Source organism: Macaca nemestrina, chromosome 4 (genome assembly GCF_043159975.1).
Source record: "Macaca nemestrina isolate mMacNem1 chromosome 4, mMacNem.hap1, whole genome shotgun sequence".
NCBI classification, from domain to species: Eukaryota; Metazoa; Chordata; class Mammalia; order Primates; family Cercopithecidae; genus Macaca; species Macaca nemestrina.
In genome coordinates, this window is record NC_092128.1 from 150,573,686 (window position 1) to 150,593,722 (window position 20,037).

General features: G+C 53.8%; 1 protein-coding gene across 2 annotated transcripts in view; it reads left to right on the forward strand.

Annotated features, from left to right (window-relative positions):
• Positions 1 to 19,108, forward strand: part of LOC105497366 (F-box and leucine rich repeat protein 18) — an 84,815-nt gene extending 65,707 nt beyond the window's left edge. The window contains exon 5 of one of the 2 annotated variants that reach the window (XM_071095384.1): positions 17,318 to 19,108. In XM_071095384.1, the coding sequence (XP_070951485.1) occupies positions 17,318 to 17,321 (4 nt within the window). In that variant the 3' untranslated portion in view covers positions 17,322 to 19,108. Of the gene's footprint in view, positions 1 to 2,168; positions 3,412 to 17,317 lie in introns of those variants that run through there. The other variant, XM_071095382.1, reaches the window with a different exon arrangement.
• The last annotated feature ends 929 nt before the right edge of the window (positions 19,109 to 20,037 follow it).

The window sequence follows — 20,037 nt, forward strand, 5'->3', positions numbered from 1 at the left end:
GGAGGGGCCTGCAGGTGCAGAGCCCCCGGTGGGAACCGCAGGGCCGTTTATGGGGCTGGCATGTGGTGTGGCGGGGCCTGTGCCACTCCCTGAGGCACAGTGCTGGCAGGACAGGTGCGTGTGTGTCTGCGAAAGCCTGCCGAGTTTGTGGGGGCCACAGAGGAGCTGGGGACGGGGCTGGGCTGTGACAGCACCTAGGTGACAGGTGACAGCATCTGGGTGATGGGAGATGGGCTCTGTTCAGGGTATAGCCAAGGACTTGGGGTGAAGTGGACACAGGCCGGGGGACTGAGCAGAGGGACGCAGAGGAGCTGGAGGGGAGCCGTGAGAGGTGGGGCCCCTCTGAGCTGAGGCCTGGGGCCCCACACAGTGGAGATGGAGTTGTTGTGTCTGAGATGGGAACCTTGAAGGTCTGTAGGGAGGTGATGTCTCAGCTGGAGTCACTGACTGGGGGCTGGGTGAGAACCCAGAGCTCTCAGAGCCATTGGACAGGGCAGGGGGACAGAGTAGGAGGGGACCTAAGCGGGGCACAGGAGCGTTCTGGGGTTGAAAGTTTCCCATGAGGAAAGAAGATGGGTCGGGCAGGTGTGCCCCACTCCCAGTGCCTCCACACCCCCAACCTCCAGCCTGGGTGACCCCACCCATCCCAGCCTGGGTTGCTATGGTGATGGGATGCGTGGCCAGCAGGTGTCACCAGAGCCTGCAGAATCTGGAAGGAGCAGGCGCAGACGGGTGGGGGCGCCTGTGGGACCCTCTCCTGGGGTCCCCTCCAGCCAGACCAGGCCCAGAGAGGTGCCCTCAGAGCCACCTTGGCCAGGAGCCGGAGACACAGCCTGGCCATTGGGGACACAGCCCAGGACAGCAAGGAGCCCTGGGTGGGACCACAGGAGGGGGATGTTAGCTCAGGGGGAACCCTGGGAGGAGTTTGCAGTCGGCAGGTCTATGAGAAGCGGGCTTCACCACGGTGGGATCCTGGGCCTCATTTTCCCTGTCTGTAAAATCATGCCCAGGCCTTGCCCAGAGCAGGGAACCAATAGGACTTAGAAGTGGCCAGGTGCAGTGGCTCACACCTATAAACCCAACTTTTTATTTTATTTTATGTTTTTGAGACGGAGTCTCGCTGTCGCCCAGACTAGAATGCAGTGGTGCGATCTTGGCTCACTGCAACCTCCGCCTCCCGGGTTCCAGCGATTCTTCTACCTCAGCCTCCCAAGTAGCTGGGACTATAGGCATGCACCACCACACCTGGCTATTTTTTGTATTTTTAGTAGAGATGGGGTTTCACCATGTTGGCCGGGCTGGCCCCAAACTCCTGACCTCAAGTGATCTGCCTGCCTTGGCCTCCCAAAGTGCTGGGATTACAGGTGTGCGCCACCATGCCTTGCCTAAACCCAGCTTTTTGGGAGGCCAAGGTGGGAGGATTGCTTGAGGCCAGGAGTTCAGGACTAGCCTGTGCAACATGGCCAGACTCTATCTCTAGAAAAAAATTTAAAAATTAGCTGGGGATGGTGGTACACGTCTGCAGTCCCAGATACCTGGGAGGCTGAGGCAGAAGGGTCGCTTGAGGCCAGGAGTTCAAGACCAGCCTGGGCAACATAGCCAGACTCTGTCTCTAGAAACAATTTAAAAATTAGCCAGGTGCAGTGACGCATGCTTTCAATCCCAGCTACTTGGGAGGCTGAGGCAGGAGGATTGCTTGAACCTAGGAGTTTGAGGCTGCAATGAGCTGTGATTGTGTGATTGTGCCACTGCACTCCAGCCTGGGTGGCAGGGCAACACCCGCTCTCTAAAATAAAAAAAAAAAAAAAAAAAAAGAAACCTCAAAGTATCTCTGGATCAGAAGCCACTTTGACCCAGGAAGCAAGGCGCACGCACATGCACACGCCTTTGCACACGCATGTCCACGGCCCGTACAGAGGCACAAGTCTGAATTTCACTGCATTTCACTTCTTAGTTTGAACCTCCTGACAGGGCCTCTGAGGTCAGAGCCCCTGGGCCTAGAACACAAATCCCACTGTCTAGAACCATCTACTGAGGTCCCAGGGAGGAAGCTTGAGGGACCAGGCAGGTCCTGGCTTTAAAAAATTTATATATATATATATATATATATATATATATATATATATATACACTTTTTTTTTTTTTTTTTTTTTTTTTTTTTTTGGCAGAGACAGAGGTCTCACCATGTTGGTCTTGAACTCCTGGCTTCAAGTGATCTTCCCGCCTCGGTCTAAGTGCTGGGATCACAGGCATGAGCCGCCGTGACCAGTCCTGGCTTTACCACTCCTGCTGTGCACCCCTCTCTGAGCCTCAGAGGGGTCCCTGGCCTTGACATCTCCCCTTGCTGGGCCATAGGACCAAGGCCTGGTGACTGATTAATGCACAAACTAGGTGGGGCCTCTGGAGAATGATGGAGGACACGGTGGCCAGCGAGCGATTCCACCCTGGAATTAGGTGAATCCACGAGCTCCCTCTAGCCCCGTCCCCCTCCCCTCCCCGGCCTTCCCCTCCTCTCCTCCCAGGAATGCTGCCAATGCCAGGGATATGCTGAGGCCTGCTCTTCTCCTAAATGAAGTCTCCGCTGCCGGCATTAGCTTATTTTCTGCAGAAAGCAAATGAAAGGGGTTGCTGAGGAAGGTATTTGGATCTTTGGGGCCGCTCCCAGCGTCCTTGCACCTGTCCAGGGGTGGATCTGGCCTGGGGGGCCACCATGGTCCCAGTCCCAGGCCCCTTCCTGGAATTCCCCTTCCCAACCCCTGCTACTGCACGTCCAGCTTTCTTTTCAAAGCCTCCCTGGCCAAAGTGGGGAGGGGGGACCTGCCTGCATCATGCCTGGGGCCCCAGCATCGGAATGGCCAGTTGCCTGTCCCTCTGCGGGCTGTTTTGGCCTCTCAAGTTCACAGACCGTGTCTTTTAAGTCTCACTATATTTTTTTCTGATTATAAGAGCAATCAATTTCACCATAGAAATGTCAGGAAATAAGGCTGGGGGTGGTGGCTCATGCCTGTAATCCCTAAGATTTGGGAGGCTGAGGAGGGAGGATCACTTGAGGCCAGGAGTTCAAGATCAGCCTGGGCAACATAGTGGACCCCATCTGTACAAACAATACAAAAATTGGCCAAGCGTGGTAGTGCGTGCCTGTCATGCCAGCTACTTTGGAGGCTGAGGCAGGATCCTTCAGCCCAGTAGTTGGAGGCTGTGGTGAGCTATGATGGTGCCACTGCACTCCAGCCTGAACAAGAGTGAGACCCTGTCTGTAAAAAGAAAAAGGAAAAAAAAAAAAAAAAAAAGGCAGTGCCTGCGTCTACCCCCCGCCTCTCTTCGGTGCATTTTTCTCCCTTTGTCTTACGGAGTCTGAGGCTCTGGCCCACCCCTCCCCACCTTTAGTGTGTTTCCTTCCACGGCGCGAGGTACAAAGAAGGACTGTCGGAGGGAGGGCTGGGGTCAGGGCTGGGCACAGGGCGGGATGAGGTGGGTGAGGGTACCCATGAGCTTCTTGCCAGGTCCTCCTGCCACACCCGCAGCTCCCCCAGCCACTGAGGAGCCCCCTGCAGAGCTGAGTGGCAGAGGCAGCTTGTCCCCCCACCTTCAGCAATGGGAACCTGTAGCAACTGGAACAAGGCCCCACTGTAAAGTTCTGTGTGTCCCAGGTAAGGCTGAGAGATGGAAAAAAGACCCCGACAGCTTTCATCTGTTTCCCGGCAGGGATGGGGTTCTAAGGCAGGTTTCCTGGAACCCTCCAGCTCTCTTTGTCTAGCTGGGGAAGTGGCTTGTAGACCAGGTCAAGGGACAGAAAGCACTGATTCATCCATCCATTAGCCTATCTATCTATCTATCTATCTATCTATCTATCTATCTATCAATCATCTATCCATCCACCCATCCACCCACTCTTCCGTTCACCTACCCACCCATCTGTCCATCCGTCTACCCACACATCCACCTATCCATTCACTCATCTATCCACTTCATCCATCCATCCATCCATCCATCCATCCATCCACTCATTCACCCACCCATCCACCTACCCACCCACCCATCCAACCATCTACTCATCCATCCATCCACCCAATGTGGTAGCGTGCGCCTGTGGTCCCAGCTACTCAGGAGGCTGAGGTGGGAGGATCACTTGAGCCCAGGAGTTTGAGGCTGCAGTGAGCTGTGATTGTGCCACTGGACTCCAGCCTCAGTGACACAGCAAGAGCCTGTCACTTAAAAACTAAAAGAAAGCGGCAGTTTTGGAGAGTAAATGCAGCCGGGCCAGTGGCTGGAGAGGCCCCAAGTGGTACTAGAGCAGGGTGGCTGTGGGATTGGGTGTTCTGGGTGGGCCTCCCTTGGCCATTCCTGGTCAGCAGTGGTTGGTGAGTTCTCGGCCACCAACCCTCCCTGTGTTCTCTTTAGCAAAGTGGAGGGGCCTACAGGGTCACTAGTCCCCTGGGATATGCTGAGGGGGCAACTCTGGGCCAGGAACCCCTCACTGGGTGGGCACACAGGGCAGGTGCCCTGAAAACCTGTCCCCCAGAATAGCCACCTGATATGCCCCTTCCTGGCCAGGCCCTGTTGGGTAAAGGGAGGCATGGCGGAGGAGGTGGGAGGGAATCAGGGAGGACCCTGCCTCGGAGCACCAAGTCCTGTTCACCCAGCCCCACCCCACTCCGATCTCAGAGCCCCTGGGGGTGGGAAAGGAACCCATTTTCAGAATCCATTTCCTCCATGTCAGTTACAGGGAAATCAGAAGAGAGAGACGATGCCAGAAAAAAAGATAAAAAAAAAAACCCTCCACAAACTGTGAAAACATCCCCTCTCCCCAGCGCTCCACCCCGGCCTGAGCATTGCTTTCCAGATATTTCTTGGGTGAGAAGAATTAAATTTAGTTCAAAGAAGTGTTTATGGAAAACAGTGTCCAGTGTCCAGTGCTGGCGGGGCAGTGGGGTCGTCTCCTGGGAGGCACCTCGCCCTGTCCGGGGGACGGCTCTGAGAGTCTCCTCTGGTGTCCCCCATGGGGTTGGGCGCTGCAGGGAGCAATGCAAGTCGAGGGAGCAACCCTCAAGGTCAGTGCCCAGCAAGCTGAGGCGGGGGGCTCTGGGTATCTGAGAGCAGCCAGATCTCCTGGGGAGATGGGTGGGTGGCCACAGACTGGGTGGCTTCCAGTGACAGGAGTTTGCTCTTTCACAGTGCCGGAGGCCAGCAGTCCAAACGCAAGGTGTGGCAGGGCTGACTCCTTCTGGAGGCCTTTGGGGAGGCTGTTCCAGGCCTCCCTGCAGCTTCCTGGGGCTCCAGAAATCCTCAGTGTTCCTGGGCCTGTAGCTGCATCGCTCCCATCTCTGTCTCCGTCGTCACGTGGCCTTCTCTGTGCCTGTGTCCCCTCCTTTCCTTTTCTTTTTTCTTTCTTTCTTTCTTTTTTTTTTTGAGATGGAGTTTCTCTGTCACCTAGGCTGGAGTGCAATGGAACGATCTCGGCTCACGGCAACCTCTGCCTCCCTGGTTCAAGTGATTCTTCTGCCTCAGCCTCCCGAGTAGCTGGGACTATAGGCGCTCGCCACCATGCCTGGCTAATTTTTTGTGTTTTTAGTAGAGACAAGGTTTCACCGTGTTAGTCAGGCTGGTCTCGATCTCCTGAACTCATGATCCGCCCACTTTGGCCTCCCAAAGTGGTGGGATTACAGGTGTGAGCCAACCCGCCGGGTCCCCCTCCTTTTCTTGGAAGGACACTGGTCACTGGATTTAGGACCTGTCCTAAGCCCAGGATGATCTCATCTTGAGATGCTTAACCAGTGACACCTGCAAATATCCTGTTTCCAAATAAGGTCACATTCTGAGGTTACAGGTGGACAGGAAGTTTTGGGAGAACATCCTCCAACCCCCTGCAATGGGAAAATTGACATGCAACTGTTTGTTGTTGTTGTTGTTTTTGTTTTGAGGAGTCTTCCTCTGTTGCTCTGTCGCTAGGCTGGAGTGCAATGGCACAATCTCGTCTCACAGCAGCCTCCGCCTCCCAAGTTCAAGCAATTCTCCTGCCTCAGCCTCCAGAGTAGCTGGGACCACAGGCATCTGCCACCACGCCTGAGTAAATTTTTTTTTTTTTTTTTTTTTTTTGAGATGGAGTCTTGCTCTGTCGCCCATTCTGGAGTGAAGTGGAGCAATCTTGGCTCACTGCAAGCTCTGTCTCCGGGGCTCATGCCATTCTCCTGCCTCAGCCTCCCGAGTAGCTGGGACTACAGGCGCCCACCACCATGCCCGGCTAATTTTTTTGTATTTTTAGTAGAGACAGGGTTTCACCGTGTTAACCAGGATGGTCTCGATCTCCTGACCTCGTGATCCGCCCGCCTCAGCCTCCCAAAGTGTTGGGATTACAGGCGTGAGCCACCGCGCCTGGCCTAAATTTTGTTTTTGAGATGGAACCTCACTCTGTCACCCAGGCTGGAGTGCAATGGCATGATTTTGGCTCACTGCAGCCTCCGCCTCCCAAGTTCAAGCGATTCTTCTGCCTCAGCCTCCCAAGTAGCTGGGATTACAGGTGCCCACCACCATGCCGAGCTAATTTTTTTACTTTTAGTAGAGACGGTTTCACCATGTCGGTCAGGCTGGTCTTGAACTACTGACCTCAAATGATCTGCCTGCCTCGGCCTTCCATAGTGCTGGGATTACATGCATGAGCCACGGTGCCTGGCCAAATTTTTGTATTTTTAGTAGAAACAGGGTTTCACCATGTTGGCCAGGCTGGTCTCAAACTCCTGACCTCAAGTGATCCACCCGCCTCGGCCTCCGAAAGTGCTGGGATTACAGGCGTGAGCCACTGTGCCCAGCTTGTTTTTTTTTTTGAGACGGAGTCTCGCTCTGTTGCCCAGGCTGGAGAGCAGTGGCGTGATCTCAGCGCACTGCAAACTCCGCCTCCTGGGTTCATGCCATTCTCCTGCCTCAGCCTCCCGAGTAGCTGGGACTACAGGTGCCTGCCACCACACCGGGCTAATTTTTTTGTATTTTTAGTAGAGATGGGGTTTCACCATGTTAGCCAGGATGGTCTCAATCTCCTGACCTCGTGATCCACCTGCCTCGGCTTCCCAAAGTGCTGGGATTACAGGCGTGAGCCACCACACCCGGCCTTTTTTTTTTTTTTTTCAGACAGGGTCCCACTCTGTCTCCCAGGCTGGAGTACAGTAGCACAATCAAGGCTCACTGCAGCCTTGAACTCCCAGGCTCAAGAGATCCTCCTGCCTGAGCCTCCTCAGTAGCTGGGATTACAGGTGCATGCCACCACACCCAGCTAATTTTTAACTTTTTGTAGAGAAAGGGTCTTGCTATGTTGCTCAGGCTGGTCTCCAACTCCTGAACTCAAGTGCTCCTCCCACCTCATCCTCCAGAATAGCTGGGACTACAGGTGCGCACCACCACACCTGGCTAATTTTAAAATATTTTGTAGGAATGGGGTCTCGCCGTGTTGCCTAGGCTGGTCTTGAACTCCTGGCTTCAAGTGATCCTCCTGTCTCCGCCTCCCAAAGTGCTGGGGTTACAGGTGTGAGTCACTGTGCCTGGCCCACCACTGTGTTCATTCCCTAGTGCCACTGTTACAAATGCCCACACACGGGGTGACTTCAAAGCAGAAACCTGTTGTCTTACAGCTCTGGAGGCCAGAAGTCCCAGATCAAGGTGCAGGCAGAGTTGGCTCCTTCTGGAGACTCTCAGCGAGAATGCTTTCCAGGCCTCTCTCCAGCCTCTGGTGGCTGCGGGCCATGCTTGGCGCTCCTGGGCCCGTCGCTGCCTTGCTGCAGTCTCTGCCCCGGCCATCAGGCACTCCTTACGTGGGAGTGCGCTCTGTGTCTCTTAAGGACGGGAGTCATTGGATTTAGGGCTCATTCTAATCAGGCACGCTTATCTCGAGAGCCTTACCTTAATTCCATCTGCAGAGTCCGTTATTCCAAGTGACAGCCTATCTGAGGTTCCAGGTGGACATGCCTTTTGTGGGGACACCCTCCAACCCCCTACCCTGCTTGTCTGTGGGCGGTTGGCTGACCCACCGTCCTGGGGATGAGAGGGTGCCTGGACGGAAGGAGTTCAGTGAGAAAACTGGGGCATTCCCAGGCACACCGGGTCAGTCGGTCCCAGGGGCATTCGGTAGGGACTGGGATGTGGGTTTTATAGCCTCGGTGGTGGGCGACACTTCAGGATGGAAGGGTGGGCTCTGGGTGGGAGGAGGGGGACCTGCTGCCCACCCGGGGCCCCTCAGGGACACAGGCTCTGAGCTCAGGTCTGCCTTGGGCAACTCCCTTTTACTTCTAGAGCTGCAGAGCCCCACCCATAGCGCAGCTGGTGTGGGCGCTGGGGGCTCCGAGATGAGGGTAGGGAGCTCCTGGCATAGGGTGGGCACACGTCACTCCTGTGGGCCCCGAGGGAGATGCCTGAGGGGCCTTTGGAAGCCTCCCGGTGAGGGCTAAAAATGGTCCCAATTAAAATGGGAAGCTGGCAGAGCCTGAGGCCAGAAGCTCGCCTCCTCCTTGGCAAGTTTGATTATTTTAAATCCCCAGGAGGGATTAGGTCTCCAGGGACAGCCTGGTTCCAGGATGAAGGGAACCAAATGAAACCACACGAGGTGCCCTTTCCAGGTGGATGGACCGCTGCAGGGGTGAAGCCCCTCTGGTCTCCACACCCGTGTGGCCCACCCAGGGGTGAAGGTCGAAGGTGCCCTCTCAGGGGGGCATCGTGGGGGGCAGAGGCAGTGGCGCAGCATGACTGGTTGAGGGGGACGGTGAGGAGGGGTGTCAGTTCTGGAAAGTGTCCCTGGAACAGATGCAGCTCAGGTACAAGGCTATGGTTGTCAGTGACACTTTGCATGGGACAAGTTGGACTGCAGGGCAGTGGGGACATCACTGTGGCCATGGAGTGAAGTATCCACCCAGACCCCAAAGATCCCCCTCCCTTTTATTTTTCATTTAAAAAATGATGGCAAAATATGCTGGGTGTGGTGGCTTAAGCCTGTAATACCAACACTCCGGGAGGCTGAAGCTGGTGGATCTTGAGCCCAGGAGTTTGAGACCAGTTTGGTCAACATGGTGAAAATCCATCTCTACTAAAAACATAAAAATTAGCCCAGTGTGGTAGCGTGTGTCTGTAGTCCCAGCTGCTTGGGAGGCTTGGGCCGGAGGATTGTTTGAGGCTAGGAGTATCAAGACCTTGTCTCTATAAAAAAAATCAAAAATTAGTTGGGCGTGGTGGTGCATGCCTGTAGTCCTAGCTACTCAGGAGGTTGAGACAGGAGGATCGCTTGAGCCCGGGAGGTTGAGGCTGCAGTGAGCTATGATTGCACCACTGTACTTCAGCCTAGGTGACAGAGGGAAACCCTGTCTCTAAAAATAATAATAAAAAGGAAGAAAAGAAAGAAAAAAAGGAAGCAAGCTTTTAGCATCAGCTGAGTCATGGTGGCGGCTGTTTTCCAAGCCAGACCCTGTACTCAACATGTTTTCCTTGTCTTCCCAAATTTCCCTGGCAGGCTGAGAAGTGCTGTCTGTGGGGAGGAAATGGGGTTCAGAGGAGCTGGGGGTCCACTCTGGGTTACACCGCAAGCCGGGGGCTGAGCTGGGATGGGATACCCTTAGGCAGATGTTGGCCCCAGGCCAGCTGCAGGCAGTCACCTACAACAGCTGCAGACTGACAGATCACACGGCAGAGCACAGCTGCCCGGGGCTGCAGCAGGGACTGGGGACCCAGAGCCTGCGGGAGAGGGTCTTACCTGCTCAACCCAGGGAGGGCTTCTCTGGGGAGGTGTCCCTCACGCTGGGCCTTTCGGGATGACAAAAGTCAGGGTGGGCGACAGGAAGGGTTTTCCGGGAAGAGGGAACGGCAGGAAGGGAGTTCCAGGAGGCTGGGACGTGGGATGTGCCGGGGACCAGTGCTGTGGGGGTGGGGAGGGGGGTGGCAGAGGAAAGGGAGGCCAGGATGGGGTGGGGAGACCTGGTGGAGGGTCGGCCAGCCTTGGAGGCAACCCTTGGGGGAAGAGGCGCCGCTGGGGACTTGTGGGGACCACCACGCACTCTGGGAGGGTCTGGAAGACAGGGCAGGTGTGTGCGAGGAAGGCCTCTGAGACCCTCTTAGCCCCATTTCCAGCAGCCAGGCCTTGGTTTCCTGTTCCCAACAGTGAGGGCTCCCCAGTGCTGAGGGCTGTGCCTTTTTTTTTTTTTTTTTTTTTTGGTAACTGATGTAAAATTCCCATGACATAAAATTCACAGGCTGGTGAGGTGGCTCAGGCCTGTGATCCAAGCACTTTGGGAGGCCAAGGAGGGAAAATCGCTTGAGCCCAGGAGTTCGAGACCAGCCTGGGTAACATGGCAAAACCCTGTCTCTACAAAAAAATACACCAAATAAGCCAGGCATGGTGGCACACGCCTGTAGTCCCAGCTACGCGGGAGGCTGAGTGGGAGGATCTCTTGAGCCCAGGAGTTCGCGGTTGCAGTGAGCCAAGATCACACCACGACTGCACTCCAGCCTGAGTGACAGAGCAAGACCTCAAAAATTACAATTCCCCATTTCAAAGTGAAAAAGCAGTGGCAGTTAGCACGTTCACAGTGCTGCAGTGCTGTGCATGCACCACCTCTATCTAGTTCTAAGACCTTTCCATTGCCCCCAAACAAACCCCGTATCTGTGAAACACTCACTCGCCCAGGCCCCTGGCAACCCCCAGTCAGCTTCTGTTATTGCCTATTCTGGACATTTCATATAAATGGGATCATTTAATAGGTGACCTTTTGTGTCTGGCTGGAATGTTGGAAGCGCACCCATAGCACAGCACAGATCAGGACTTTGCTCCTTTTAAAGGCTGAATCATATTCCCAAGTATGAAAATACCACAACTGGGCCGGGCGCAGTGGCTCACACCTGTAATCCCAGCACTTTGGGAGGCCAAGGCAGGTAAATCACCTGAGGTCAGGAGTTTGAGACCAGCCTGGCCAACATGGTGAAACCCCGACTCTACTAAAAATACAAAAATTAGCTGGGTGGCACACCTGTAATCCCAGCTACTTGGGAGGCTGAGGCAGGAGAATTGCTTGAACCCAGGAGGTGGAGGTTGCAGTGAGCCAAGATAGAACCACTGCACTCCGGCTTGGGAAACAGAGAAACTCCATCTCAAAAAATCAAAAAATTAATACATAAACCACAATTAGTCCATCCCTCTGTGCCGGACATTGGACTGCCCCATGTGCCACTATTGAGCAGTTCTTATTGCCAGGGCGTTCTTCTGTCATAGGGGGCAGCCTGGCCTCCCTCTGACACCTCCCTGTCTGTTCCTGGGCACTGAGAAAGCCTGGATGGGGTCGTGTCTAGGGCTTCGGAGAGGTGAACGGCGTTCTCTCCCAGTCAGATCTTGGCCTTTAAGCCTAACGCGGCTTCTGCCACCATGTTGGGGTGCCCCTGCTGGGCACAGCACCCACTGTGTGCGAGTTGGGGGTAGAATTCGTGCAGGGTGGGGGTGGCCGTGCACCCCCCAAGCGGGTGAGAGAGGCTTCTCGTGAAGCAAGCGTGACGCTGCCACCTTCTCAGGACCATGCACCCACAGCCCACACTCCTCTCTGGTTTGAGGCTAAGTCCAGGGCCGTGGGTGGGGCGCGCTGCTGGGCGCCTGTCACGTCCTCACTCTGGCCCTTCAGGTGCTGTTGACTCCTTGGGCCCCCTCTGTTCCCCACCCCCGGGCCATCATCCCCTGCACCTGTGGGAATTCCAGGGCCCCAGCCCTCCCTTGAGCCCTAGGGCCCCGATGGCTCTGATGACCGTGGGGTCACAAGTGGGTCAGTGAAGGCCCGCCTGCCCCCGGCTCTGCACCAACCCAGCTCACCCAGCACCCAGGTCCTACCCCAAAGGGGTGTCAGTCTTGGGGGAGGAAGCCAGCTGAGGAAGTGGAGCCCAGGAGCCCCAGGAGGGGCTGAGGGGCTGAGGGGCTGGGATAGAGTGACGACTTCCCAAGCAGGGGAAGCCATGCTCCCAGCACGGGGGGCAGACAGGCAAACACCTGCCGGATCCATGGCGGAGGGCGGGGTGGGGGGACTCAGGCTCAGGGAGGGCAGTTCCCGGCAGAACACGCCTGGTCCAGCTAGACTTCCCGGCAGCCAGGCAGGGGCGGGGCGGGGGGCTGTTTGCAACCTGGGGTGTAGGTGCAGAGCCCAGGGCACTATCGGGGATGAGGACAGAACCAGCAGTGCCCACCCCAGTCCGTGCTGGCTGCTGCCCCTTGTGCCAGACTTGCCTTGTCCCCCCAAGACACTAAGGGCTGGGGCTCTGGGGGCCAGAGATGGCCACATCCCATTCCTGGCATCTCACCCTCTTACTCTGCCAGATGCAGTTGTTTGTGTGTGTGTGTGTGGGTTTTTTTTTTTTCCTAGAGACAAGGTCTCAAGAGGCCAGGCATGATGGTTCATGCCTGTAATCCCAGCACTTTGGGAGGCTGAGGCGGGAGGATCGCTTGAAGCCTGGAGTTTGAGACCAGCCTGGAGTTTGAGACCAACATAGTGAGACCCCATCTTTACAAAAAATTAAAAAAAAAAATTAGCTGAGCATGGTCATGGGTGCCTGCAGTCCCAGATACTTGGGAGACTGAAGTGGGAGGAAGGCTTGAGACTGGGAAGTTGAGGCTGCAGTGAGCTATGATTGCACCACTGCAATCATAGCTTTTATTTTTATTTTTTGGGATAGGGTCTTGCTCTGTCACCTAGGCTGGAGTATAGTGGTGCAAACATAGCTCACTGCAGCCTTCACCACCCGGGCTCCAGTGATCCTCCTGCCTCAGCACCCCAGGGTAGCTGGGACTACAGACATACACCACCACACCCGACTAATTTTTAAATTTTTTACAGAGATAGGGTCTCGCTTTGTAGCCTGGGTTGGTCTTGGACTCCTGGACTCAAGCGATCCTCCCACCTCGGCCTCCCAAAGTGCTAGGATTACAGGCATGAGCCACAGTGCCTGGCCCACCCTCTTAAATTCTTACTGTCCTCCAATTCCCGCATAAGCCGAGAGGGAAAGAGGGAGGGATGAAAGAAGGGAAGAGAGAGCCAGGCAGCAGAGTCATCTAAAATGAGCATTTAAGAGGCTAAAAACATGGTGAGCTGATATAGCAAGCCTCAGCTGACATGTGGGGACCACTTGGGGAAGCAAAGAGGGAAGGAAGGAAGGGCAGATAAGTGGCAGGGACCTGGGTGCAAGGCCACTGTCTCCCCACAACCTGAGCCATCTTATTTTGGCAGCCTGGCCCATATCCCTACAAAGGATGTCACATCTGAGACATGGTATCTTCAACCCCATTTCACAGATGAGGAAACCAAGTCCCAGGGGCCTTGTTGATCCTTCATGGGAGCTTGGGCCACCTGGCTCGATGCCCTGGCCCCTTTCTATAGCCCTTTCACAGGGACATTGTGGACCACTGGCTTGGCCAAAGATGGCTACAGGAAGGTCCTCAAGGCTGGACACAGTGGCTCACACCTGTAATCCCAGCACTTTAGGAGGTCAAGGCAGGAGGCTCACTTGAGGACAGGAGTTCAAGACCAGCCTGGGCAACACAGTGAGCACACATGGCTAATTTTTTTGATTTTTAGTAGAGACAAGGTCTTGCTATGTTGCCCAGGCTGGTCTCTAACTCCTGCGCTCAAGCAGTCCTCCTGCCTCAGCCTCCCAAAGTGCTGGGATTACAGGTGTGAGCTACTATGTCTGGCCTCTATTTTTTTTTTTTTTTTGAGATGGAGTTTTGCTCTTGTTGCCCAGGCTGGAGTGCAGTGGCACGATCTCAGCTCATTGCAACCTCCGTCTCCCGGGTTCAAGCAATTCTCCTGCCTCAGCCTCCTGAGTAGCTGGGATTATAGGCATGTGCCACCACGCCCGGCTAATTTTGTATTTTTAGTAGAGACAGGGTTTCTCCATGTTGGTCAGGCTGGTCTCAAACTCCCGATCTCGGATGATCTGCCTGCCTTGGCCTCCCAAAGTGCTGGGATTACAGGCATGAGCCACCACGCCCGGCCCTCTATTTTTATTTATTTATTTATTTTTCAGAGATGGAGTTTTGTTCTGTAGCCTAGGCTAGAGTGCAGTGGCGTAATCTGGGCTCACTGCAACCACGACCTCCTGGTTCAAGCAATTCTCCTGCTTCAGCTTCCTGAGTAGCTGGGATTACAGACGCCCGCCACCATGCCCAGCTAGTTTTTATTTTTGGTAGAGACAGGGTTTCGCCATGTTGGCCAGGCTGGTCTCGAACTCCTGTCCTCAAGTGATCCGCCCGCCTCGGCCTCCCAAAGTGCTGGGATTCCAGGTGTGAGCCACTAGCCCTGGCCTCTATTTTTAAAAAAGAAGAAAAACAACAGAGGAATGCTAAGGATGACTGGCACCATGAGAAGCCAGGAGGAGACAAGAAGAGAGTCCACCCAGAGACTTGGGAGGGCCATGGCCCTGCCAACACCCTGATCTGAGACTTCTGACCTCCGAGAGACAGTAAATTTCTGATTTTTTTTCTTTTTTTTTTTTTTTGAGATAGGGTCTTCCTGTCACTTAGGCTGGAGTACAGTAGCGTGATCACAGCTCACTGCAGCCTTGACCTCCCGGGCTCAAGACATCCTCCTGCCTCAGCCTCCTGAGTAGCTGGGACTACAGTTGTAAGCCACTGTGTCCAGCCTAATTTCTGTTGTTTGAAGCCCCCAGTGAGTGGAGCTTTGTTACGGCAGCCACAGGATACTAACAGATCTGGAGGGGGACCTGGGGAGAGGTGGGAACAGCTCTGGAGCCTCAGGCTACCTCCTCTGGCTTCTCAGGGAAGTAGGCGAGCATGCATGTGCATGCGTGCATGTATGTATGTGTCTGAGTGTGGGTTTCTGATGTGCTTGGGAAAGGTTCAGGTTCCCAGAAGAGGCTTAAATACCAACATCAAAGCAGGAGCTAGACTGGCAGGGCTGCATTGCAGACAAAACAAAGGACTGGTGGCTGCTATTTTAAACCAGGGCCCCTGGCCAACCCTGTCCTGGCCTCTTCACCCTGTGTCTGAGGCAGTGCGGGGCTGGGCAGGTATTTAGTGTGGCAGGAGTCAGCATAGCACGGAGGTGGGCAACTTGCCCACACATCCCCCTGGCTCCTGCTAAAGCCCTGTGGGGGCTTTCTGTCCTAGGAGTAGCGGCCATTGAGCCCATGAGAGACCCTTCCAGAGGGCTCTCAGCCTTGTAACCGGCTTTTTCTCAGGATGTTGGCAGGGCTGGAGCACATCAGACTGGCATGGATTCTCCCAGTCAGGCAAAGGTGAAAGGTGCTCTGGCCTGGCTCAGCCCCTCCACCCCTTTAAGTGTTATCCCACACTGGACTCAGTAGCCCCACTAGTGACTACTGCAGTGCTTCAAATTGTTACAAAATGTAGCAGTTTAGAACCATCCCCTTATTTTGCTCACAATTTTGCGGGTCAGAAAGTCAGGGTGGGCTCAGCTGGGTGGTTTTCTCCTGGGGTTACTCATGCAGTGAAAGCAAGTGCAGCCTGGTACTACAGTTATCTGTGGTGGAAATGCTACATAAGTGAGCGACTACACTTCTCTTCCCAAGTCTGAGTTCAGTGACATCAAGTTGGCAGCTTGAAGCTGGGAGAATTTACACCACAGATACTGGCAGAGGCTACACATCAGGTTCCCTCCTTGTTCCCCACCCCCACCCCAGGCTCCAGCCACCTGAGAACTTACTAACATTGACCAGTGTCTCATTGCTGTGGTCCCCACATGGGCAGGTCCGGAAAATGTATGAGACCGGGTTTTGCACCTGTTGGGAGTTTTTTTTTTTTTTTTTTTTTTTGAGACACAGTCTCCCTCTGTCACCCAGGCTGGAGTGCAGTGGCGTGATCTCGGCTCACTGCAAGCTCCGCCTCCCAGGTTCACGCCATTCTCCTGCCTCAGCCTCCCGAGTAGCTGGGACTACAGGTGCCCACGACCACACCTCACTAATTTTTTGTATTTTTAGTAGAGACAAGGTTTCACCATGTTAGCCAGGATGGTCTCAATCTCCTGACCTTGTGATCTGCCCACCTCGGCCTCCGAAAGTGCTGGGATTACAGGCGTGAGCCACTGCACCCGGCCTTTTTGTTTTTGACAGAGTCTCACTCTGTGGCCCAGGCTGGAGTGCAGTGGCATGATCTTGGCTCACTGCAGTGCAACCTCCAGCTCTTGGGTTCAAGCAATTCTCCTGTCTCAGCCTCCCGAGTAGCTGGGACTACAGGCACACGCCACCAGGCCTGGCTGACTTTTGTATTTTTAGTAGAGACAGGGTTTTACCATGTTGGTCAAGCTGGTCTCGAACTCCTGACCTCAGGTGATCTACCCGCCTCAGCCTCCCAAAGTGCTGGGATTATAGGCGTGAGCCACTGCGCCTGGCCTGCACCTGTTGAAGTTTTATGAAGCATAGCCTCAGATATCTTTTTCTGCCAAACCCTGTGTTTTAGCTATTTTTAAATTTTTTACAGAGTCTCACTCTGTTGCCCAGGCCGGAGTATAGTGGTGCAATCATAGCTTGCTGCAGCCTCCAGTGCCTGGGCTCAAGTGGTCCTCCTGCCCTAACCTCCCGAGTAGATGTACTACAGATGTGAGTTGCCACACCCAGCTAATTCTTTTTGTTTATTTGTTTTTGTGGAGACAAGGTCTTGCTATGTTGTCCTGGCTGGTCTCAAACTCCTAGCCTTAAGCTATCCTCCTGCATTGGCCTCAAAGAATGCTGGGGTTACAGGTGTGAACCACTGTACCCCGCTGACCACACGTTTTTCTTTCTTTTTTTTTTTTTGAGATAGTGTCTTTCTCTGTCACCTAGGCTGGAGTGCAGTGGCACGATCATGGCTCACTGCAGCCTCGAACTCTGGGCTCAAGAGATCCTCCCACTTCAGCCTCCTGAGTAGCTAGGACTACAGACATGCACCACCATACCTGGCTCATTTTTTATTTTTTGTAGAGACGGGATCTTACTATGTTGCCCAGGCTGATCTCAAATTCCTGAGCTGAAGGGATCCCTCTGCCTTGGACTGGCAAAGTGCTTGGATTACAGGCATGAACCACTGTGCCCAGATGACCCCATCTTTCAATAGGGGGAATTTCAAATAATTTTAGGGCTGTGTTCTCATGCCACCACAACCCAGCAGGCCAGATTAGCTGAGGACATGTCCTCTAAGCCCTTCTGTGTCCCTTCTGTTTTCAGTTTCTCTTCTGTCTCCTTTCCTTGGAGGTGACAGAGGGCACCCATGTGCCCAGGCTCACCCAGGCAGTAGGTGACACCAGTGGGTGACAATGTAGATGGCTTGCCGTGCCAGACACTCACTCCAATGCCCATTTTACAGATGAGAAGACTGAGTACGGAGTGGCCAGGCAGCCTGAGCAGGATCGCAGAGGGAGGATTTGTTCCTGGGCCAATCCCCTTGTTTCCCATCCATGTTCCCTATTCCTGGCAACTTGAGGGGACAAAGACCTATTCAGGCCCCGCCACCTCCAGCCAGATCTATCTTCCAGAGCAGCTGAGCCTCGATGGCTTGGGGCTAGGTCACAGCCCCTGACTGATGGTGAACTGGCCTGACAGGTAATTTGTACCTTGCATAGGAAGATGCGGTTATTGCCAGACGAGAACCAAAACCGGCCGTGAATAATTCCTGTGCTTTCAACAAAAACACCGATACAATGAAAGTTAAATAAATACTGCTCAAGCCACTCAGGCGTGAAGGGGAAAAGAGATACTGAAAATCATCTGAGCTAGCTCCTGTGAGCAGAGGCGCTGGGGCCCTGGTCCCTGTGGAGGTTGGCTGGACTCTGGCTCACGTGGAGCAGGTTGGCCTGCACTGACTGAGGGAGGCTACAGCTCTCTTCCCTGCCCCAGGTCTGGCATGTGACCTGCGAGACAGGCAGCCCTGCTCGGAGGCTTCCAGGCCTTGGCCTCGGCTGTTCTTTAAGCCTGGAATGCCCTCTGTGCCTTCTCTGCCTAGCAAACTCCTATTCATCCTTGAAAACCCTACTGAGATGATATCACTTCATTCATTCATTAAATGGACACTCACTGAGGTCTGCTGGGCCAGCCATGGGGCAGAGAGTGATAGAAAAAAGGGAGGGTCACGCCTGTCATCACAGCACTTTTGAAGGCCAAGGAAGGAAGATCGCTTGAGGCCAGGAGTTTGAGACCAGCCTGGGCAACATAGTAAGACCCTGTCTCTCCAAAAAATAAAAAATTAGGTGGGTGTGGTGGCACACACCTGTCGTCCCAGCTACCCAGGAGGCTGAGGTGGGAGGATCGCTTGAGCCCAGGAGATCGGAGCTACAGTGAGCTGTGATTGTACCACTGCACCCCAGCCTAGGTGACAAATGAGATCCTGTCTCAAAAAGTAAAATAAAACAATAAAGTGAAGAGCCTCTGATGTGGGCTGAATTATGTCCCTCACAAATTCATATGTTGAAGTTCTAACCCCTAATTCCTCTGAGTGTGACTGTTATTTGGAAATACGGTCTTTAAAAGAGGTGATTAAATTAAAATGAAGTTATTAGGTTGGGCCCTAATCCAATATGCCTGATGTCCTTATAAGAAGAGGAGATTAGGACAGACACGCACAGAGGGACGACCATGTGAGGACGCAGGGAGAAGACGGCGTCTACAAGCTAAGGAGAGGCCTCAGGAGGAATCAGCCCTGCCCACTCCTTGATCTCGAACTCCAGCCTCCAGAACTGTGAGGCCAATTATGTTTCTGTGGTGTAAACCACCCAGTTTTTATTCTAGGGACCCTGGGAAGCTCACACAGCCTCACAGGCTTGTAGAGGTGACAAGCATGTTGGGAACAGTGACAACAAGGGTTGTCACTGGGAGGATATAGCACAGTCAGGATCTGAGTTCAGGCTGAGTGTGGTGGCTCATGCCTGTAATCCCAATGCTTTGGAAGGCTGAGGCCAGATAATTGCTTGAGGCCAGGAGTTCAAGACCAGCCTGGGCAACACAGCAAGACCCCATGTCTACCAAAAATAAAAAATTAGCTGGGCATGGTGGTGCATGCCTGTAGTCCCAGCTACTCAGGAGGTGGGAGGGTGGCTTGAACCCAGGCGTCAAGAGCTGCAGTGAGCTGTGATGCCACCATAGCACTCCAGCATGGGCAACAGAGCGAGACTCTTTTTTTTTTTTTTTTTTTGAGACGGAGTCTTGCTCTGTCGCCCAGGCTGGAGTGCAGTGGCCGGATCTCAGCTCACTGCAAGCTCCGCCTCCTGGGTTTACGCCGTTCTCCTGCCTCAGCCTCCCGAGTAGCTGGGACTACAGGCGCCCGCCACCTCGCCTGGCTAGTTTTTTGTATTTTTAGTAGAGACGGGGTTTCACCGTGTTAGCCAGGATGGTCTCAATCTCCTGACCTTGTGATCCGCCCGTCTTGGCCTCCCAAAGTGCTGGGATTACGGGCTTGAGCCACCGCGCCCGGCTTTTTTTTTTTTTTTTTTTTTTTTGAGACTCTTGTCTCTACAAAGAAACTTAAAATATGAAGAAATAAAAAAAGAGGAGAAGGTCATGAAGACACAGCCATAGAGGGAAGGTGGCTTTGTGACAGTAGAGACGGTGACATTGTGGCGATGCAACTGGGAGCCACCAGAAAGCACAGAGGCCCAGAACAGTGTCACCATCAGAGTCCCCAAGAAGGACCCAAGCCTGCTGACACCTTCATTATGGACTTCCGGCCTCCTAAACTGTGAGAGAAAAACATTTCTCTTGCTTAAAGCCATGCAGTTTGTGGTCCTCAGTCATAGCAGCCACCAGAAACCAATACAGTTGGCCTCGGTCCTGTCCTGGTCAGGAAACATTGGGTCAAACCAGGCATGGTGGCACACACCTGTGGTCCCAAGGCTGGTGGATCACATTGACCAGCCTGGACAATATAGTCAGAACCCTTCTCTATAAAGTTTAAAAAAAATGAGCTACTCGGGAGTCAGAGGTGAGAGGATGCTTGAGGTCGGGAGTTCAAGACCAGCCTGGGCAACATAATGAGAACCCATCTCTACAAAAGTAAAAAAAAAAAAAAAAAAAAAAAATATATATATATATATA